Raw genomic sequence first — 19499 nt, 5'->3', positions numbered from 1 at the left:
TAAATTTTTTTTGAATAAACTCATTTTATTTTTTTTTAAATACTTTATTGTTTTGTTTCTTGACTTTTTACTATCCTTTCATTCAATAATGCCATTTCTTCTTCTATATCTTCATCAGTTCCAAATTCGAAAATTTTAACACTAAAATCCTCCAAATGTTCTCTAAAAAATTCTTCATTTTTTGATAATTCAAAAAGTCCAGAAATAAAAATTTTTAAATTTTTTTCCGTAATATTCGAGAAATTTTGACTAAATAAAGACAACATGTGATTAGAAAGAACTAATGAATTTTGATTTTGTCCATCTAGACTCGGAATCCTTTGGGAAATATTGATCATTAAAGATAATAAAGAAACCTGAAGTATAAAACTATGTTTTGTGTCCTTGTCAAAGATTATACCTAATAAATTTTCCATTGTTATGGTAAAATTCTGCGCAAAAAAAGCCATTTGGTTATTTTCAAAGCATTTTGTAAATAAAGAAATTAAAATTTTTAAAGCCACATCAGAAATTTCTCTCATACTAGTTATTGCATTTAGAATTGAATTATAAATCGGGGTAAATACGTCACTATTGTAAATATTAGAATAGAAACTTATAAAAGACGAGTCAATAAAAGTTTCTACTAATTTTAGATAATTTAGAGAGATTTCTGGATTTTCGTCCGCCTTCATTGCGTACGGAATAGAAGGCCGAAGTAGAGCAGAAATAAAAAATAATTCGATCTGGACATATTGAATATTGTTTTCTCTCTGAATATTTTTTATAATGCTAATAGCCAAGGCAAGTATACTTGGATCTTTATATTTCGGGTTATTATTAAAATCAAATATTATTTTTTCGCAGAGTTGAGTAATAAAAAGATCTTTTACGAATTTCCCGTCTACGATTTCAATAAATAATTCGACTAGGGCAGATTTCGCAGCTTTGGAATTTATCACGACGTCAGAATTTCCACTAGAAATCATAAAATTATTACAAAGATCGTACAGTCTAAAATATAAAGGGAAAAGCGTCTCATAGCTCGACTCGCAGGCAAATGGGACAAATTTATAAATTAAAGCATGAGATTTCAAGACGTGAATTATCATTTTTAAATTTGATACCTCTGAAATTTGACTTTCTAAAATTGAAAAATATTCCTCAGAAAAAATATTAATGTCGCAAATCGAGAACATCAATTTCTGAATATTTTTCAAAATCGTCTCTTTATTGTTTTCTTCCCTAGGTATTTCTTTAATTATATTCAAAACTGCTTCATAAACAAACCTCTTTTGATAAAATTCCAAAGATTTTGTTATATCATTAATATTTTCCAAAATATAAACTAAAAAAATCATATTATTTTCCCTTTGTAATAAAAATTCCCTAGGACATCTTTCAGCGATTTTACTAAAATTATCGCAAGCCATGTCTTTTACACCTTCGTTTGACTCGTCCATAAATTCGAAAAGTTTCTTCACTACTGTTTTTAAGAAACTTTTATTGTGGACTAAAAATCTATGGAATTGTCCAATAACAAACATAATATTCGAAGCTATCACTGCTTTGTCCGATCTTTTTTCTCTCATGTCACAAAGAACTAAAAGATATTTTAAAACTGAAACAAAAAAATCTCGCTCTGATTCTTCTGTAAATACGCCGGAAATGCATCCTATGGACCAACACAATCTATTTATTTTCGCCCAGTCAAGTTCTTTATCTTCTAATTGTGCTCCTGTTTTAGAAATAAAATATCTTTTCATTTCATCTTCAATTAAAAAAGCCAAATGGTAAAAACAAGACTTCATTTTCTTATAAAATTCAATTTGGTCCGTTTCTATCAATTTATTTTTTATAATTTCTCCGTATTCATCGACCATTATGAAAACTTCTTCTGGTCTGGGCATTTTTTCTACTAGACAATTTAATAATTGTGCTAAAACACCTTTATATTCAAATCTTCTTAAATTTCTTCTTGGTTCTTTATTATTAAATGGAAATTCTGTGTATAAATCAAATACAAATTTATTCCACATCTCAAAAAGCACCAAAAATATTTTAGAATCATTAATTCTAGAGAATAAAATCATGTGCTCTAAGGCAATTCTGACTGTTTGAATATTTTTATATTCTAAACATGTCGTATAAATTTCGAAAATCGACGCAAAAAGCTGCGAAATTCGGAAAATAAAATTTTTTTCTGGCGATTCCATGTGCCTGTACATTTCGAAAACTTTTTCCTGGGAAAATTTCTTCATGTACGATTCTAAGAATTGAAATGCGCTTGTAAAAATTATCCATATTTTTTCTTCGTTCGCATTTATTAAATTAACATTTTTAAAATTCGTCTTGTCTTTTCCAAGGTCGACTATTTCTATAAGACAAATCAAGCAAGTGTCGCTGTACGCCGAATTGATGTGCTCACATAAAAGTTCGACAATATCAGTCAAAAAAATAAAATCAACAGGCATAGAACTTATTAATCCACTAAAAGTAGATAAAGTGGCCTCAAGTAAGATGTCATCCACAGCATTGACTTTTGAATATTCTAAAATTCTTTTTATAAAATTAAAAATCGTAGGAAATTCCATTTTCATTTGATTTTTTAAAATTCGCCTTTTTACTGTTGAAATTCGATCATCGCCTTTCATATTAATATCATTATTAAGTTTTTTTATAATTTCTAATGTGTTTTTACAAACTCCCATTGAAATATTTGTAGAAACATCGATCAAATCTAAAATAAAATTTGGCCATCTTTTTGGCCAATCTCTTTTGGCTATTTCCACTATTATTCGATTTAATTCTTGAATGACATAATTTTGACAATTTCCTTTTGTTTTCTCAATAACTAATTGGAAAACATATTCTCTAATTTTACGCTTATTTTCTTCGTCAAGAACATACCACTTTGATTTTACTGTTTCTTCTAAAATTTGTAAAGCAACATAATGAGATTGCTGAAATGTAGAATACTGCAAAATAAGATGAACTTTGGTACAAGATGTGCTTAATTTTTTAAATTTTAACAGAATCCCTTCTGCTTCTGATTTTCTTGGTGATGTTGGATCATTTGCATTTAAAACAATCTCATCAAATAAAGTTACGTTGAAATCTTTGTCTGGGTTTAGAATGTCTTGCATTTATTGGGGATAAAATAATTTGGAAAAAAAAGTAAAAACAAAAGTATTGGATAATATAAAATCCTATCTCAATTAGAATTTTGATATATCAATTTAAAAAATTAATTATAATTTTAAGTTTTTGTTATTTGGTTAAATTAAAAACGGTCATTTTGAAACATTTGCTATCTTATAAAATCATTTGACTCATTTTAAAACTTGAGTTTCCTGTAATTTTATTGGTCATTCTTTTTTATTTAATTTACCGAAAACTCATAATGTATGAAACCTATAATAATAGGAAACTGGAAGGCAAACAAGAACTTTACACTCTTCAATAAAATACCATCTACATTTGACAATATCGAAATATCAATCGCACTACCTTACGTGTTTATACCACAAACAATAAATTACAACAAATCTCACATTTCAATAGCTGCGCAAGACTGCAGCAAATTCGACAAAGGAGCCTACACAGGAGAAATACCCGCTATATTTTTAAAGGAGAATCACGTAAAATACGTAATAATTGGACATTCTGAAAGAAGAATTTATCTTAAAGAAGATTCGAATCAACTGACTGCAAAGATAAAAAATGCTCTGAACGCAGGCTTGCGTGTAATTTATTGCATTGGAGAAACTTCTACAGAAAGAAATACAGGCGATTATTTAAAAGTTCTTTATAATCAATTCTTCTCAGTAATTGGAAAAGATATAGAAATTGATATTGCATATGAACCTGTTTGGTCAATAGGAACTGGAATTTTCCCCAAGATTGAGGAGATCAAAGAAGTTGTTGAACAAATTAAAAAATGGTCAAATGGTATCAACGTCAAAGGAAGAATAATCTTTGGAGGATCGGTAAGCTATGAATACATTGATTCTATTAATGATATTAAAGAGATTGATGGATTATTGATAGGAGGAATGTCTTTAAAAGACGAGTTTATTGATATATGTGAAAAATTTAACAACCTCAAAGCAAATAAATGATTTAAAATATAAAATGAAAAAATTTTAATACCTAAATAAAGCAAATTTATATAAAGAAATATGTATAAAAAATTTTAATTACATAAAAAAATTTAAATAAAATACATCGCCGAACGTTATTAATGAAATCAAGATATGAAATACAAGCTCACCAAAATTATTGATTTTATTATGTTTTATCATAACAACAAAAAGAATATTTTAAATCGAATCTTATGAAGTATATTAGGTATAAAAAAATACATTATTGTTTTCAGCACGATAATTTCGTAAAATTTTAGCGACATATAATCAAACTTTTCAGAAAAAACAAACCTTTTAAGCATCACTAATGTACTTGTAGCCTAAATTTGAGCTTTTGCGAAATCGTGTTTTAAGAGTAGATTTTCAGCCAATATTAAAAGTTTTATAGCAATAAAAATTTTTTATAAAACGTATAATATTTTGATGCATTGCAAAAATTTACATTATGAATTTTTAATATGTTTTACTACCTAAATGCAAAGCTTTAATTGTTTTATTAAATTATACATAGCATTAAGCTGTGTTGTAAAATTCGCTACCTATAACCATTTAATTATATTTTACATGTGAAACACAATGTTTCAAACAGAAACAAAATTGTATTAAAGCACCAAATAATAATAAACAAATGCCATTGACTAAAAATACTTCTCTTTCTATTTTCATTTCAGAGTTACGAACTTTGGACAAGGAAGCTGCTACAAAAAAAATTTTTGTAGAGCAACGAAAACTTTATTCGGAAAAAAATATGAATTATTCTAAAATACTAACTCTAATATATTTCGTCATAAACAAATACAATATAGATCCTATGATGTTTGTAAATGCAAGTGCGTCTGAAGATTATAATGTAAAAAGAGCAGGTTATTTGGGTCTTACGCTGTGTAAAAATAACAATTTATTGATATTAACTGTAAATACAGTCATGAAAGATCTAAAATCTCATAAAAATAGGGAACTAGCTCTAGATTTTTTATGTAATATCAACGTAAAAGAAAAAATTTACGATGATTTGTCAGATTATATTTGCATTTCAAGCTCAAATGATAAAAATATAACAAAAGGAATAATTGCAAAGTCACGAATATCTAATCTCAACACTTTTTCTTTGGTTGGAAACAGTGATGATTTAATTTTTGTAAAATTGCAAATTTTACACGATAAAATGTGTCGTAAAGAAGATGTAAAAATATCTGATAATGATATACTTTTTATAATTGCAATATATAGCACAGTAAAATCTTCATATCTAAAATTGAAACTGATACAAATTTATAAGCTACTATTTTCAGAACAAAAATTATTTTCAAGTGATACCTTTATTTTAGAAATACAAAATGATATTATTTCACCATCAGACACAATAAAACCTCTAGTCGAGATTGGATTATCAGCCGAAATTTGTGATCTACTAATCCTAATGGGACATAAGAGTTCTAAAGTAGAGCATTTTCTTTGTAGACTCATAGACTCTAAAAATACCAATTCAAGATATATAGGTTTTAAAATAGCAAGAAAATACAATTTATTTACTGATAAACTTATAAACAGATCTATAAAAATAGGTATAAATGTTAAATACGTTTTTGAAACAATAATAAAGTTAATTAATAAAAATAACTACAAAGATATTTTTAGAAGAAAAGAAGAAATGAGATTTGTAATGGATAAAAACCTTGTTGAATACACGAAATCAAATGATTTGATTATTGAAATCTTAATCAGAATTCTAAAATTTGCCAATGAAGACTTTATAGTAAAAATGTATTATGTTCATCCAGAAATAGCCTTCAAAAAAGATGTTAAATCCGTTTTATCTGAAAAATACAGAAGAGATTTATTCAGTAAGATAATTAATAGTCCCAGTATATCGTCTATATACCTTTTTTATTCATTGTTACCAAAAAATTTTGATGATAAAAAATTATTAGAGGAACTTTTTAGCTTTCATTTAAATATTTTGACTTCAAAAAAGTATAATCAAAAAATTTTAACATTAGAAAAGATGATTTTTACTATTTGTAAATTTGAAAATATTGATTTTTTTAGAGATGCTTTGAAAGATAAATACATCGAATTATACAAATCTAATTCTTTTACAGACATACTTTTCATTATTTTGAATGGGATATTTTTGATGAACCCGCGATCTAAAGAAAAAGTTTTTCATATAACAGATCATCATTTTATTTCATACGTTATATTTGATAAATTATTGAGACTAAAAGTTACACCAGAAATAAAATTAGTTAACATACTTGATGATAAGGCTAAAATCAATGATAATGATTTAACTGTGGATTTTAATATGACAAATTTATCCAAACTTACATTTAAAGTTCAAATCGATGGTAAATTTTATACAAAGAGCATTAAAATTTAATCTAAATAAAAAATAATAATATTAAATTTTTTTTAGTGGTTAATTAATTTATTTCTTTTATAATTTTCCCGTCAACGAATTTCAAGACAGATGGAAATTTCTTGACTGATTCGTAATCATGACAGATGACAATAACAGTTTTATCAGCAAATGATTCCCCCAAAATCAGTTCAATAACATTTTGAGTCGACTGCTCGTCTAAATTATTAGTTGGCTCATCAAAAATATAAATTGGTGCTTTAGTGAGTAGTGCTCTAACATAAAAGATTTTCTGCCTTAATCCACCATTTATAGTCGATCCACGTTCCCCCAAATACGTGTTATATCCATTTTCTAATTTTAAAATGTCTTCATGAATATCAAATTTTTTACATTCTTGAATGACGTTAGTTAGAGGCTGGTTATTTCCATAAGTAAGATTATAAAACACAGTCTCGTCGAATAAACTTGTATCTTGTGGTACATAAGTTATTAGTTTTCTATAATTTGATATTAAAATGTCATAAATATCCATACCATCTATAGTTACTTTTCCAGAGTCTATAAAATACAATCTCATGATTATTTTAGATATCGTAGATTTGCCGGTGCCATTTCTTCCGTAAATACATACCTTTTCATTTTTATTTATTGTAAAATTTATATTTTGGAAAATTTTTACATTGGCCACGGAATATCCGACATTTTCGAATATTATTTTGTCATCAAAAGTGTTTTTAATGCTTGTCCCAGGTGCAAAGCCATCTATTTCTTCTAGATAATACAGGACAAGTTTACTTGTTACAAGTGCTTCCTTGTATTTTCTAAATATATTAGAAATATTTTCCATAGTTTTTTCTAGACTCAGAATTGTAGTGTAGCAATTTCTATATTTATAGTTGCTATGGTTTCCTTGTAGATAAAGAATTATTAATAACGCAAATGCTGTTATATTGAAAAATAGATCGTCTATTAATGACAGAGACACTACTGTTTTTGCATGTCTAATACTAGCCGCTTTAAATGCTTTCATTCTATTACCATATGATTCGATATGTTTGTTTTCCGTCTGATATGATTTTATTATTTCGTAATTACTAATATCTTCATAAATTACCTTATCGCAAGATCCTCTGACTTTGTTTATATCGTTTTTACATTTCATAGCTACTAAAGCACCTCGGATGTGAATGTAAAACGCGACAATAATCAGTAAAAAAGATAAAAACAAATGCAAATCTGATATATGATAACAAATTATCAAATCGCCTACGAAATATCCCATTTTTTGTAAAAATTCCAAAATGCAATGCTCAAATAATTTCGACATAGCCGCCGATCCTTCAGAAATAGCATATTGCGTTTTTCCAGAAGACAAGTCTATTGGATTCGCAGATTCGTGCTTCAAAATATTTGCAAATGCTTTTTTTGCGACATTAGTTTGAAAAAGTATGCCGCAACACAATATGATATATGAGGACATAGCAGAAAGAAAGGAGTATGTCAGTTTAAAGACAAAAAGTAATTTGCAATCTCCAAGTATATCATTTGTATGATTTAATCTGTATTCGTACTGCTTGGCGTAAAAAACAGTAATGTATTTTGCTATGATTGCGAATATTAGAAGGATGAATAATAGTACGCAATTTTTTACATTTTTCAAATACAATCTAAAACACAATGAAAGTATTTGCAATTCAGTAATTTTTTTTTTCTTTGTCTGTTGCTGTAACATACCCCTATTCAAAAAATTATTGCTTAAATAGCAAAAAAATCAATAACGTTAAAAAAGTAATTATTAATAACGGAAACCCTAAATATTAAAATATGACTTATAATGACATTATCCCCTTTAGTTTATAAAAATGATGCAAAATTGTCAATTTTGAATTTTTAAATTGGCCACAAATGAAGATATTTGACATGTATCAATAAATATAATAAAGTTTCATAAAAATACATTATTTGAAATAGTTTCTTATACAAATACAAGTTATTTTATAATTCTTTATTTATTCTAAATAAAATTAATATTTTTTGTAGAGAAATTTTCTTTTTTTCTTCACATGGTTCTTTTTTTAATATTTTCAATATTTCGATAATAATCGCCCTAGAAGATTTGTGCAAATATCCATCAAATAAAACAAAATTATCTACACATATTTTCAATAAATTAATAAGATCAGAATTTTGTACATCTTTCTCAAATCTAAGCTTATAACCAGGCCCAAGATTGGCAATCAAGATTTGTTCTATAAGTGGTTTTAGAATGTCTAAGACTGTTTTTTGAATATTTGGCACAGGATCATCCAAAATTAGTTCCATTGGCTCTGCCTCTGTCTGGGACATGTAAACTTCCAATTTTAAATCTGTGTATTCTTTGTCTTTGACGAAGACGCATTTTACATTTTTGGATTTTGCTTTTAAAGCCATGTTCCTGTCGGCGGTGATTAAGACAGAGTGGTTTACACAGGAAGTTATTTGTATTATTTTGTCATCATTTGATTTTAATTTATCAATATTCCAGTAGTCGATGATCACTTCCATGCCGTTCTTTTTAACATGGCCTTCAATTAGGACCATTTTATTAGATAAGTTTTTTTGTATGAAAATGTTGCCAATTTGCGCCTTATGATTTTTTAGTTTGATTTTATCAAGTTCGTCAAGTACAATTTTCAATATTAAAATTTCTAAATTAAAAGGATGAACATCATTTAGAAATTTAGACAATAAGTCTTGATATTCTATAAATATATTTGTGTCTGGGACAAGTGTAATTTGCATTAATGGGGTAAAATTTTGACACAATAAACTCTTTACAAATATGTAAACAATAAATTATTTAATAAAAGTTAATTTTAAAATGTAAAAATTTTGTCAATGTAATTTTCAAAAAAAACACCAACAAAATTAAAATTAATAATTTCTAGATATACAATTTATCTCTTAAGAATATTCTACATGTGTGTAATCATAAATTTGATATGCAAAATCTGTAATAATGTCACAATCATGAATATTCAAAATTTCAATATCTCGATTAGTCACAGGCTTGTCTTCTTTTATAAGATAAATTATATAAGTCCCTTTAGCACAACATTTAGAATTAGAATCAATTACTAAAACTTGTAAAAATTCATATCCATTGTAAAACCAAGCGAAAAATCTATCTTTCAATAATTTATAAGATAAATTTATAATTCTGATATATTTCTTTGTACCTGTCATTTCTTTCTTGTAAATTTTCTTCATGAAAATATTTCCATGTTCAGATTTTATAAAATATTTATAGCCTTGATTTATGTAATGATTTGTAGTCTGAAAATCAAACTTCATCTCTGTAAATAATTTCTTGACTTTTTCATTTGGCTCATTTCTGTAGTCAAAAATTTGATTCCTTAAAGTTATGTCTTCAATTTGAATCTTAAAATCTTCGCCCTGGAAAAACAAAGGGTCGGGACACGAGGCCGGGGCATTTAAAATGTCCATCAGGGGGCCGAAGTCGTCTTCTTCTGCCGCATTTCCCGAGCACAAAATTAATGACGAACTGTTCATTTTATCTAGGCAACATTGCCTCTCATTCGTGTATAATTGGCCAGAAGACACTTCTTCTATCTCAAATATTTCATCAGAATCATTGTCATTATTCGTATTATATTTCTCAAATAAATCGACTTCATCTTCACAAATACACGCACTGGTCGAATTTCCCGAACATTTTTCTTTTATTTTTTTAGGAGGTTTCTCGATTTCTTTTTTTATAATTTTCGTGTCTTTTTGTCCAAAATTCATTTTCTTAAATTCGTACACTTTGATTTTACTGTCCAATAAATAAGAAATCCCATTTATCGCATTAATCCTTGACAATAATTCTGAAATATCTTTCATACCATGTTTTGGATAAATAAAAGGATAATATTCAAAATTTTCAATATAATCCTTCAATTTGTCTTCTACATCTTGATAATATCCCAATATTCCATTTAATAATATTTGTTTACACTTGTCACTAAGCTTAATTTTTAATTCTTCAATATTAATTTCTGACTTGACAAATCTGTTTACTAAATGTCGATCTTTAAAAGTAAAGAACTTTGTATCGACTAGATCTGTGATTGTATACGGAATTTTATAATAATTTCCATTTTCTAAAATTAAATAATGTCTATTTATAGGAACAAAATCCACAAAACTAGAACAGTCTCTTGTATTTATCAAATTTATAATTTCATCATTTGATCTGTAAAATTGTGGATCAGTCTCAAATAAAATTCGAGATTTATTTTTAAAAATTTTGATATTTTTGATAAATTTGTTAAATCTTAAATCTTCTAAAGATTTCAGAGTTGTACCATAATGGTTTTGATTGTCGAAGACTAAAATGCTATCTGTTTTTAACTTGTTGATGGTCATACAGTCTTTGTTTGATGTTCCTTCGAAACCAATTTCGAAAAATGTGTCAGTCATATTTTATGGATAAAAAATCTTTATTTATAGTTTTTTGCATAAAAATGAAACAAACAAAGTGTGAATAAATTTATGCTACAAAATATATCATAATTTTCTGATGTTTCAGAACATGAACAAACAAGTAAAAAGAAAGATGTGTCTTAAAAATGTCATATCTTATATTGGATATAAGATAGTTTATGCCTTAGAATGTGTCAAGCACTATTAATTATAAGATTTAATGTATAAAAACAAAATGAATTTCCTTTTAAAAATTTTATTTTTTTACTTATTTTATTTATGCTAAGTTTAATTTTATTTATGCTGTGTTTATAATTTTTCCCTTTTTTATTTACCCTCATGCTCATTCCATTTCTTAAAAGTTTGTTTATTTTCTTTGGCTCAATTGCTACTTTAATTCTAATTGGCCTCGGAATTATCAAATCAATTGAATACATAGAAGACCAAGCTTACAGTGCTAAAAAGAAGATTAAGAATATTATTTATGGTTGTGTAATAGCACATTTGTATTTTCTAATTAGAGGTAAGTCCATTTTACACACAGCCTTCAGTTTGTCAATTCAATATTCATTTTTTTGCCTTTTACAAGTTTACCCGATTATCAAGCTAGACAATCCTTATTTTATTTATGGGACTTTGGCTTCTCTAGTAAATCACTTTTTAGTGATCAGGTTTCTTTTTTATAGAAGCTTGTTTACAGTAGAAATTCTTAGTATTTTCTTGTTAATTTGGATTACGCCTTTCTGCTTTTTCATAAGTCTGAGTGCGAATGATGAGGTGATAATTGTAAAAGGCAAGACAACTGTAAATACGATGATAGGGAATTATATAAAGAAGATTATAAATAGAAAAGAATAAAAATAATATTTCTTATACAAATATTTGCTAAATATTAATTAGTCAATTTAGTAAATTTTTCATTTTAACTTTGATTTTTATAGCACAGCTTGCCCCGTCAGGTCTCATGGCATTCAAATTTATGCAAAAAAAAATATAAAAAATTTATGCAAAAAAATTTAAAAAATTATGCATAAAAAATTTATGCATAAATTTACGCATGAAGTCAAAATTTTAGCTAAATTCCACTTTATCTGACAAAAATGCATAAAAAATTCAACTTCTTTATTAAATTCCAAACATTTTACTAAATATCGTCTTCTCTGTGGGTAAAATTTCCCCAAAACATTCTTTAAGATGATTTACAAATATTTTCTTTTCTTCTTCTGTTAAATCTCGTCTTTTCGTTATTATCGTCTTTATAAATTTCCTATTAATATCAGGAAAGACAAACTGAAGAGACTTGACTTCTTCAACAAACAATTCTACACTTTTACAATCAATCAAAGGTATAATTTTCAGGAGTGGACTAAGTCCACTCATTACATCATCTTTCTCTCCAAATTCATCTAGTGTCCTTTTAATTTTAATATAGTCGCTTTTAAGTCTCGAGCTACACTGGTCATAAATCTTGGCCTTTTTATTTCCAAGTTGTTTCATATAAATCAAGCTTATAGAATTAGTAAGTTCATGTATAAAAGTCATAAATGAATATTCACTCATTGTCAACTCGTAATCTTTTAAGAAATCTTTAATCGTCAAAATTAAAATTTTGACGATTTCTTCTTCGTACCATTTTGTAAGAAAAATATCTTTCGTCACAGGCTGGCAAGTTTCTAAAATAAATCTCGACAAATATAAATTTGAAGCTTTTAAAATATTCATAAAAGTATTTCCTAATTCCCTGATTTCAGGAGATTGACACTGTGGTAAAGTCGTAATGTATTGTGTCAATTTTAAGCCACTGTTCCCGAACATAATGCAGAAATCTTTATACCCTGCCTTACTTTTTAACTCTACGGAAGGTCTAAAATCTTTCTCCATGGCATTTATTAATTCATCTTTAAAAATGTTACAATTTTTTATTATCGTCTTGGTTATTCGCGCAAATATTCGCTTATTAAAAGAAATAGGCTCTAATTGCATATTAATTATTTGTAAAAGACTAACAAAACCAGGAGAAATTAATTTATCTTCTTCATCTCTAGAAATTTCTTCATTTCTAAGATAAAACTTATTAATTTCTAATTTTGTAATATTAGAAATCCATTCTTTTAATTTTTGCTCTGCTGTCTTCGAATATCTTTCTAATAATTCATCTTCATTTTCCAATAATTTGTCTCCTAAAGAATCTGCGATTTTTTTAAATGTCGATTCGACATTCTCGTAATAATCTGTGACAAACTCAATCACGGCCAAAATTTCGCCGGCGTCAAGATCATTTGATCGAGAATCCAATAATCTTTTTAAATTTAAATGATATTCTTTAAGAAATTCGTCAAAATTGAAAAAATGAAGATCGATTTTTTCTTGAATATTTCTTAAATCTTCTATAACAAAATATAACTTCTTTACAAATTGACTTTCTTCTTCTAATTTATTAAATTTATTTCTTATACTTGATTTTATACTGTTTTTTAATCTTTCTTGTAAATTTTTATTTGTTCTTTTTAAAAATTTTTTATATGATTTGTACATTTCTCTAGGGATTAAATCTGAGCTGTGCTCGCCTTCTTTGACCAAATTGGTGATCTCGTCGCGCTTTTCTTCTTTTTTTATTATTTCGCAAACTTTTGGTAATATTTCCCAATTTTCAATAAAATCTTCGCCCAATTCCAAGATTTTACAGTTAAAATCCAATATTTCTTTTTTTATATGACTAATAGCTTTTACTACTTCTATATAATCATCCCGAGCTAAGTCCTTATTAAAATATTCTAATTCGTACATAAAATCTTCTAGATCAAATATTTTAGAATGATAAATTTCTAAATTTTCGTCAAATACTGACTCGTAAATCGTGGCCATTTTTTCAGTGAACATTTTCACTTTTAATAAATTTGAATGTGCTTGACAAACCATTTTTACAGTTTTGTAATCTTTTATAAGTACAAGAAAATCATTTAATATCTTCAGTTTTCTGTCTTTATTTGATAAAAATTCCTTATAAGTAATTTCAATATTTTCGATTTCTTTTTCTATATCTCTAAGAAGCGTATGAGAAGTTAACATTTTATTTGATAATAAATTTTGATTATAAAAAAAGAGATCCTTAACATTTGCCGAGATGGATTCTATTTTACTTTGCAAATCGCCAGGATATTTAATTTTGTCTGATAATTCGTCAAATACCCTTTTTTCCATACGGGGGAAAGAAAAAAAATAAACAATAGTAAAAACCAACTTAGGTCAAATTTCCTTCTTAAAATTCATGTATGAGCAAGTACTATATTTAAATCTTTATTTAAACTATTCTTAGTCTAATGGCTCTCGTCTTGGGCATTTATTAAAATGAATATTTTATTACATTTTCTTACCTTTGCAAAAAATTATTTATAAGCAAAAAAAAGACCTAAACAAAGGTAGGCTCATATTAAAAAATATATATTAATTTTCATATTTTAATTTTACTTTATTTTTTGTAAAAAGTTTTCTCATTTGTTACATTCTTCACTCTTTTAATGTTCATCATCGCCTTATACAAATTGGGCATTTTATAATGAAATGATACCACTGGCTTAATATCCAAAATATAATTTAAATACGCCGGACTATTAAACTTCTCTTTCTCTTCGTCTGTCAAGAGAATCTCCTGCTGCGCATTATTAGTATCGTTTATGTCTTCAAGAACACCATGAATATTTTTTTCATTTGCTGCTTTGCGCTGTTTTTTTAATTTCTTCATTTCGACTAAACAGGAATGTTTTCTCATCTTATCGGCGTACAAAATGTCCTGACACGATTTACACTGTAATAAAGTAGACTGAGCATCTACTACAGTATCGAGTTCTTCAATATTTATACTTTTGAGAGGCATGTAAGAAGGGTTATTAAATGTTTTATAGGGTGCATATGAAACATAGCACTTGAAACAGCAGCTTTAACTAAAAGATAAGTAAGGAAGTGAATATTTGAATGTGCTCATGGTCAGATAATCATCAAATAAAAGCTTCCTATCTTCTTTTTTAAGTATTGTAATATGAAAAAAGATGACAGAGAAGATCTCATAAATATTAAAATTTTATTTTAACAAAATTATGACATATATCAGCGAACTTTGTTGCTTAAGAAATAAAAATTATTTAATTGTTAATTGATTTATCTATATTGACGAAATTACGGTACTTTTGTAACAGCCGTATTATTATAAAGATTAAAATTTTGACAATATTTTATCTATATTTAAGCTAATCTTACATTGTTTAGTCAATTATAGCTTATACGCCTCTTCTTGATAAATTTTTGATTTACCTCCCGTAAAAATTTTACTACAGGGCCGACAACAGGCCATACACTACTAGAACCCCGTTCATTAGAAATTTTCTCGAAATATGCTAGGTCGTTCTTTAGAAGTAGTAGTTACTTTATAGTTTGACAAATTCTTTCTCAGTCAAGATAAGTTGTCATGTCTACTATGATGCCTTTGCATCAAAACACGCAAATAACAATTGCATTTCTAAGTCGTTGTCATAAAATTTACTATCATATTAGAGGCAAATATTTTCAGATGACTGTGTCAACCAAAAAAAAATTATAATTAAAGATTGTATTGAGAACTAAAAACCGAGACCCTTGGGAATACTGTCTACTATGTTAGCGCCTGCATACAAGTACTGAATTTTACTAGAAAAATTTTATTTTTAAAGTTAACTTTATTTTAAGTATTAACGGTTTTTAATATAAAAAATATTTTATCAATTCATATAGTAAAAATTTTTCAAAGTTTTGTTCTAGTTTTCACTTTTTTATGAGTAAAAAATCTAAACCCCTCAAAATGTCTCTGATGGAAAAAATCTTAGACTCGTTAAAAACTCATGAATCAATAACTTCAGTGGATCTAAAAGTATCTGCTCAAGAAATATTTCCCGTTATTCTCAGTCTTACGAGTAAAGAAATTGTTTCTTTTACTTCCGACGAAGAATTAACTTATAATCTCACAGATGAAGGGGAAAACATTTTAAAGAATGGCAGTTACGAATTTGTTTTATACAATCTCATCACCGAAGAAGGTATGGATTTAGACACATTAGAAAAACACAAACTTGGTAAAGTAAATGCTTTTAAAAATAAATGGATCAAGAAAGAAGGAGACAGAGTTTATAGAAATATTGATAATATAACAGACACAATAAGAAATATGTGCCAAGATATAAAGAATAAAATATTCAATAAAGATAGCATTGATATTTTAAAAAAGAGGAAGTTAATAGCCCAATCTAAAAATGTTATTTATACAATTTTCAAAGGACCAAATTTCGGAATTAATACTGACTATATAACGGATTTAACGGCAAAAATGATAATTAGCGGAGAATATAAAAATATGAATTTTAAGCCATACAATTTTAATACAAAAGGCATTGTACCGTCACAGGGCGGTTTACATCCTCTGATGAAAGTTAGAGAAGAAATTAGAAAAATTTTTCTAGAAATGGGTTTTTTTGAAATGGAAACTAATAGATTCGTAGAATCATCATTTTGGAATTTTGATAGTCTTTTTCAGCCTCAAAATCATCCATCAAGAGATCTACAAGACACTTTCTTTATGAAAGCGCCTTCGAAGACTCAAGAGATACCAAAAAATTATTTGGAAAAAATAAAAAAAATTCATTCACTTGGGGATTTTGAATCTGATGGCCATTTTGCAGATTGGGACATTAAAGAAGCTGAAAAAAATATTTTAAGATCTCATACTACAGCATGTAGTGCTAAAAAGATGTATGAACTTGCTCAAGGCGAGTTTAAGCCCACAAAGATGTTTTCTATAGACAGAGTTTTTAGAAATGAAGCATTAGATGCGACACATTTAGCAGAGTTTAATCAAGTAGAAGGATTGATAGTGGCGAAAGGCCTGACACTTGGAAATCTCATGGGATATTTGAAAAGTTTTTTTGAGAAATTAGGTATAACAGATATAAAATATAAGCCGGCATTTAATCCATACACAGAACCAAGTATGGAAGTATTTGGGTATCATAAAGGACTAGGGAAATGGATTGAAGTAGGAAATTCTGGAATGTTTAGGCCAGAAGTTTTGAGGCCTATGGGATTTGATGAAGATGTCAGGGCGATTGGATTTGGTTTGTCGTTAGAAAGGCCGACTATGATAAAATACGGAATTACAAATATACGGGATTTAGTCGGGCCTAAGGTCGACATTGATTTTATAAAGAAAAGTGAAATTTGTTATTTTAAATAAATAAAAAAATTTTATCAAAAATTTAACGTTATAATATTTTTTAAGTTTTGAGGTTAATCATTTAAAAGCAGATAGTGTTAACTTTAAGATGTAAAAATAAAATGAATTTTCTTTTTTTGTGTTGGAATTATTTTAACTTTTCGTATTGTTTTGACAAACTAAAAACCTTTCAAAACATAAATCAATGAAGGGTTGCACGTAGAAAATATGAATAGTTCTTCTAATTACATTGATGTTTTTCAATAAATCGATCTAATTATCATACAAAACTTACAGAAGAATTTTAATATATATTTCTTATTTTACAAGGTGCAATGGCCGAGTGGTCTAAGGCGCTGGAATTAGGCTCCAGTCCGTAACAGGGCGTGGGTTCAAATCCTACTTGCACCATTTTTATATTTTTGCACAATTTTTATATTTTAGCCTCATTTTTATATTTTTGCACCCTTTTTATTTTTGCATAAAAATTTAATAAACATTTACTTTTTTATTTATCCTCCTCTGTAGGCTATCACCATATGAACTACACTCCTATTTTGTAAATTCTGATCTTTCAATAAGTCTCCATTTGATTCTATCAATTTCCCATTATAAACTAGTCTTTGTTGTTCCACAGAAATCCCTGCTTTTAATTCTATACATTTCTTCAAATCTAGCACAGTCGCCCCCAAATCTATGTCAATTTCTAAATCTTCCCCTGACAATGTTTTTACGTTTATTTTCATGGGGGTATTTTCTTATTCATTTTTTCTACTTTTCCATGATAAAAGTTGATCTTGGGCAATTTTAGCATAAAAAGACTCGTCCTCTAATATCTGGACTACGTCATCTTTGAGCAAAATGCCGAGAATTTCTAGGCAGTATGGATAAGTAAGATATCTTTTATAATTGTCTTGTTTCCAGTAAACAAGATGATTTAATAAATTTATAAATGATTGGTCTTCAAAATAGCCTTGTTCATATAACCACTTTAGGTAATCAGGATTGCAAAGTAATTGAACAAATTCCAATTCTTTTTCAAAAGTTTTATCGGGCATGGGTAAAAAAAATGCAAGTTTTTTATTTTAAATGTTATTAGCAATGCTTAAAAAATCTAAAACATTGCTAAAAATGAATTGAAACTCTCTAAAAAAAAGTTAATACGCTGGTGCCTTTATAATTTTAATAAATAAACGCCTTTTGCTTGTTAATTTTCTTCAACATAATATAATGAAAAATCAAAAAATATATTTAGTCTAATATAATTAGATTAATTTATTGTCATGGTAGATAATAAAATCTTTTTAAAGAATTGAATTTTAAACTATCTACAAATCTTTCTTCTTTCAATTCTAAATATTCGCCTTTTCTTCTTACGTGTTTTTCTTGCTTAATTTTCCTGAAAATCTCAGTCAATTTTTCTGTAATCGCGTCGCGATTATCGTCAAATTTTGGCACGACGCATAAAAAAGACCACAAAAAATCGCACTCTTTTTCAAACGTCTTCTTTTTACTCATAAAAGTGCTTAAAAAACTCAAGTCTTTTTTTGTATAAAATTTAGTCAATTTTTTAGCCATCGAATTTGTATTCTGAACCAGGAAATTTGATAATTCTGTCTCTTTGTCCGCACATATCCTCGTGAACATGTTCTCGTTCTTTTTATCACAATAAATTACATAAGATGTTTCATTTCTTTTGAGCCAAAAAGAAACGTCATTTGATTTGAAATGCACTTCTTTACAAGACAAAATTGAATACAAAATAGACGAAGTCGTCTTAAACTCATTTTTAAAATTAAAATTTACAGAATCTTCTCTTGTCCTTTTATCAGACTTGACAAATGTCAAAGACGACGGAATAATAAAATTAACATCATTTTTAATGTAAATTGTTTCTTCTACTTGGATTTTATTATTTTCTTTATTTTTTACTGTAAATCCACCGCATCGACATTCGCTGAACCCAAAATGGTAAGCAATGTGTCTACAAAGAAGAGAAGGAATCTCGTCCTGCGAATTCACTTCATCTTTAGAAAAAAATGAAAAAATTATAGAAGAATTCACTACGATAGTGTAAACTTCTATAGATTCCTTAGTATTGATTTTAGTAATTATAGTTTCTAAATCTTTTTCTATTTTAGTCTTTTTTACGTTTGAAACTTCAATGTGCGTTTCCTTGAATAAAATTTTATCTTCGGGAGACGAAAAAAGTTTAAAAAAAGATTTTATGTTTTCAATGTCAAAAGACTGTGAATAGGCAATTTGTAAAATCATGGGTTAAAAAAATCGAATGTTTTGGCATTTTAAA

At 27.2% G+C, this 19499-nt stretch overlaps 13 protein-coding genes and 1 non-coding gene across 14 annotated transcripts; 5 read left to right on the top strand and 9 right to left on the bottom strand.

Annotated features, from left to right (window-relative positions):
- Positions 1-44: 44 nt before the first annotated feature.
- VNE69_01290 (exportin-1 (CRM1)) lies at positions 45-3125 on the bottom strand (the record flags this gene model as incomplete). The annotated part of the gene is made up of 1 exon (XM_065472425.1): positions 45-3125. One exon carries the CDS (start codon positions 3123-3125, stop codon positions 45-47), a length of 3081 nt encoding a protein of 1026 aa, XP_065328497.1.
- A 261-nt stretch (positions 3126-3386) lies between these two features.
- On the top strand, positions 3387-4100 carry VNE69_01289 (triosephosphate isomerase; the record flags this gene model as incomplete). The annotated part of the gene is made up of 1 exon (XM_065472424.1): positions 3387-4100. One exon carries the CDS (start codon positions 3387-3389, stop codon positions 4098-4100), a length of 714 nt encoding a protein of 237 aa, XP_065328496.1.
- A 652-nt stretch (positions 4101-4752) lies between these two features.
- On the top strand, positions 4753-6507 carry VNE69_01288 (AP-2 complex subunit alpha; the record flags this gene model as incomplete). The annotated part of the gene is made up of 1 exon (XM_065472423.1): positions 4753-6507. One exon carries the CDS (start codon positions 4753-4755, stop codon positions 6505-6507), a length of 1755 nt encoding a protein of 584 aa, XP_065328495.1.
- A 43-nt stretch (positions 6508-6550) lies between these two features.
- Positions 6551-8221, bottom strand: VNE69_01287 (ATM1-type heavy metal exporter; the record flags this gene model as incomplete). Its single annotated transcript, XM_065472422.1, has 1 exon — positions 6551-8221. The coding sequence occupies one exon, from the start codon at positions 8219-8221 to the stop codon at positions 6551-6553; it is 1671 nt and encodes a 556-aa protein (XP_065328494.1).
- Positions 8222-8484: 263 nt separating this feature from the next.
- VNE69_01286 (KH domain-containing protein) lies at positions 8485-9270 on the bottom strand (the record flags this gene model as incomplete). Its single annotated transcript, XM_065472421.1, has 1 exon — positions 8485-9270. One exon carries the CDS (start codon positions 9268-9270, stop codon positions 8485-8487), a length of 786 nt encoding a protein of 261 aa, XP_065328493.1.
- A 162-nt stretch (positions 9271-9432) lies between these two features.
- VNE69_01285 (Rab GDP-dissociation inhibitor) lies at positions 9433-10953 on the bottom strand (the record flags this gene model as incomplete). Its single annotated transcript, XM_065472420.1, has 1 exon — positions 9433-10953. The coding sequence occupies one exon, from the start codon at positions 10951-10953 to the stop codon at positions 9433-9435; it is 1521 nt and encodes a 506-aa protein (XP_065328492.1).
- A 342-nt stretch (positions 10954-11295) lies between these two features.
- Positions 11296-11814, top strand: VNE69_01284 (testis expressed 261 (TEX261); the record flags this gene model as incomplete). Its single annotated transcript, XM_065472419.1, has 1 exon — positions 11296-11814. One exon carries the CDS (start codon positions 11296-11298, stop codon positions 11812-11814), a length of 519 nt encoding a protein of 172 aa, XP_065328491.1.
- A 267-nt stretch (positions 11815-12081) lies between these two features.
- Positions 12082-14157, bottom strand: VNE69_01283 (exocyst complex component (SEC6); the record flags this gene model as incomplete). Its single annotated transcript, XM_065472418.1, has 1 exon — positions 12082-14157. One exon carries the CDS (start codon positions 14155-14157, stop codon positions 12082-12084), a length of 2076 nt encoding a protein of 691 aa, XP_065328490.1.
- A 268-nt stretch (positions 14158-14425) lies between these two features.
- Positions 14426-14830, bottom strand: VNE69_01282 (uncharacterized protein; the record flags this gene model as incomplete). Its single annotated transcript, XM_065472417.1, has 1 exon — positions 14426-14830. One exon carries the CDS (start codon positions 14828-14830, stop codon positions 14426-14428), a length of 405 nt encoding a protein of 134 aa, XP_065328489.1.
- Positions 14831-15787: 957 nt separating this feature from the next.
- VNE69_01281 (phenylalanine-tRNA ligase alpha subunit (FARSA)) lies at positions 15788-17212 on the top strand (the record flags this gene model as incomplete). The annotated part of the gene is made up of 1 exon (XM_065472416.1): positions 15788-17212. One exon carries the CDS (start codon positions 15788-15790, stop codon positions 17210-17212), a length of 1425 nt encoding a protein of 474 aa, XP_065328488.1.
- A 308-nt stretch (positions 17213-17520) lies between these two features.
- On the top strand, positions 17521-17602 carry VNE69_01909. Its single transcript has one exon. It is a non-coding gene; the product is annotated as a tRNA-Leu (tRNA).
- Positions 17603-17703: 101 nt separating this feature from the next.
- Positions 17704-17937, bottom strand: VNE69_01280 (ubiquitin; the record flags this gene model as incomplete). Its single annotated transcript, XM_065472415.1, has 1 exon — positions 17704-17937. The coding sequence occupies one exon, from the start codon at positions 17935-17937 to the stop codon at positions 17704-17706; it is 234 nt and encodes a 77-aa protein (XP_065328487.1).
- Positions 17938-17949: 12 nt separating this feature from the next.
- On the bottom strand, positions 17950-18249 carry VNE69_01279 (mediator of RNA polymerase II transcription subunit 31 (MED31); the record flags this gene model as incomplete). The annotated part of the gene is made up of 1 exon (XM_065472414.1): positions 17950-18249. One exon carries the CDS (start codon positions 18247-18249, stop codon positions 17950-17952), a length of 300 nt encoding a protein of 99 aa, XP_065328486.1.
- Positions 18250-18472: 223 nt separating this feature from the next.
- VNE69_01278 (integrator complex subunit 13 (INTS13)) lies at positions 18473-19465 on the bottom strand (the record flags this gene model as incomplete). The annotated part of the gene is made up of 1 exon (XM_065472413.1): positions 18473-19465. One exon carries the CDS (start codon positions 19463-19465, stop codon positions 18473-18475), a length of 993 nt encoding a protein of 330 aa, XP_065328485.1.
- Positions 19466-19499: the final 34 nt, after the last annotated feature.

Source organism: Vairimorpha necatrix, chromosome 1, assembly GCF_036630325.1.
Source record: "Vairimorpha necatrix chromosome 1, complete sequence".
NCBI classification, from domain to species: Eukaryota; Fungi; Microsporidia; family Nosematidae; genus Vairimorpha; species Vairimorpha necatrix.
The sequence above is the reverse complement of the archived record's forward strand: the minus strand, read 5'-3'. Positions and strand labels throughout refer to the sequence as shown.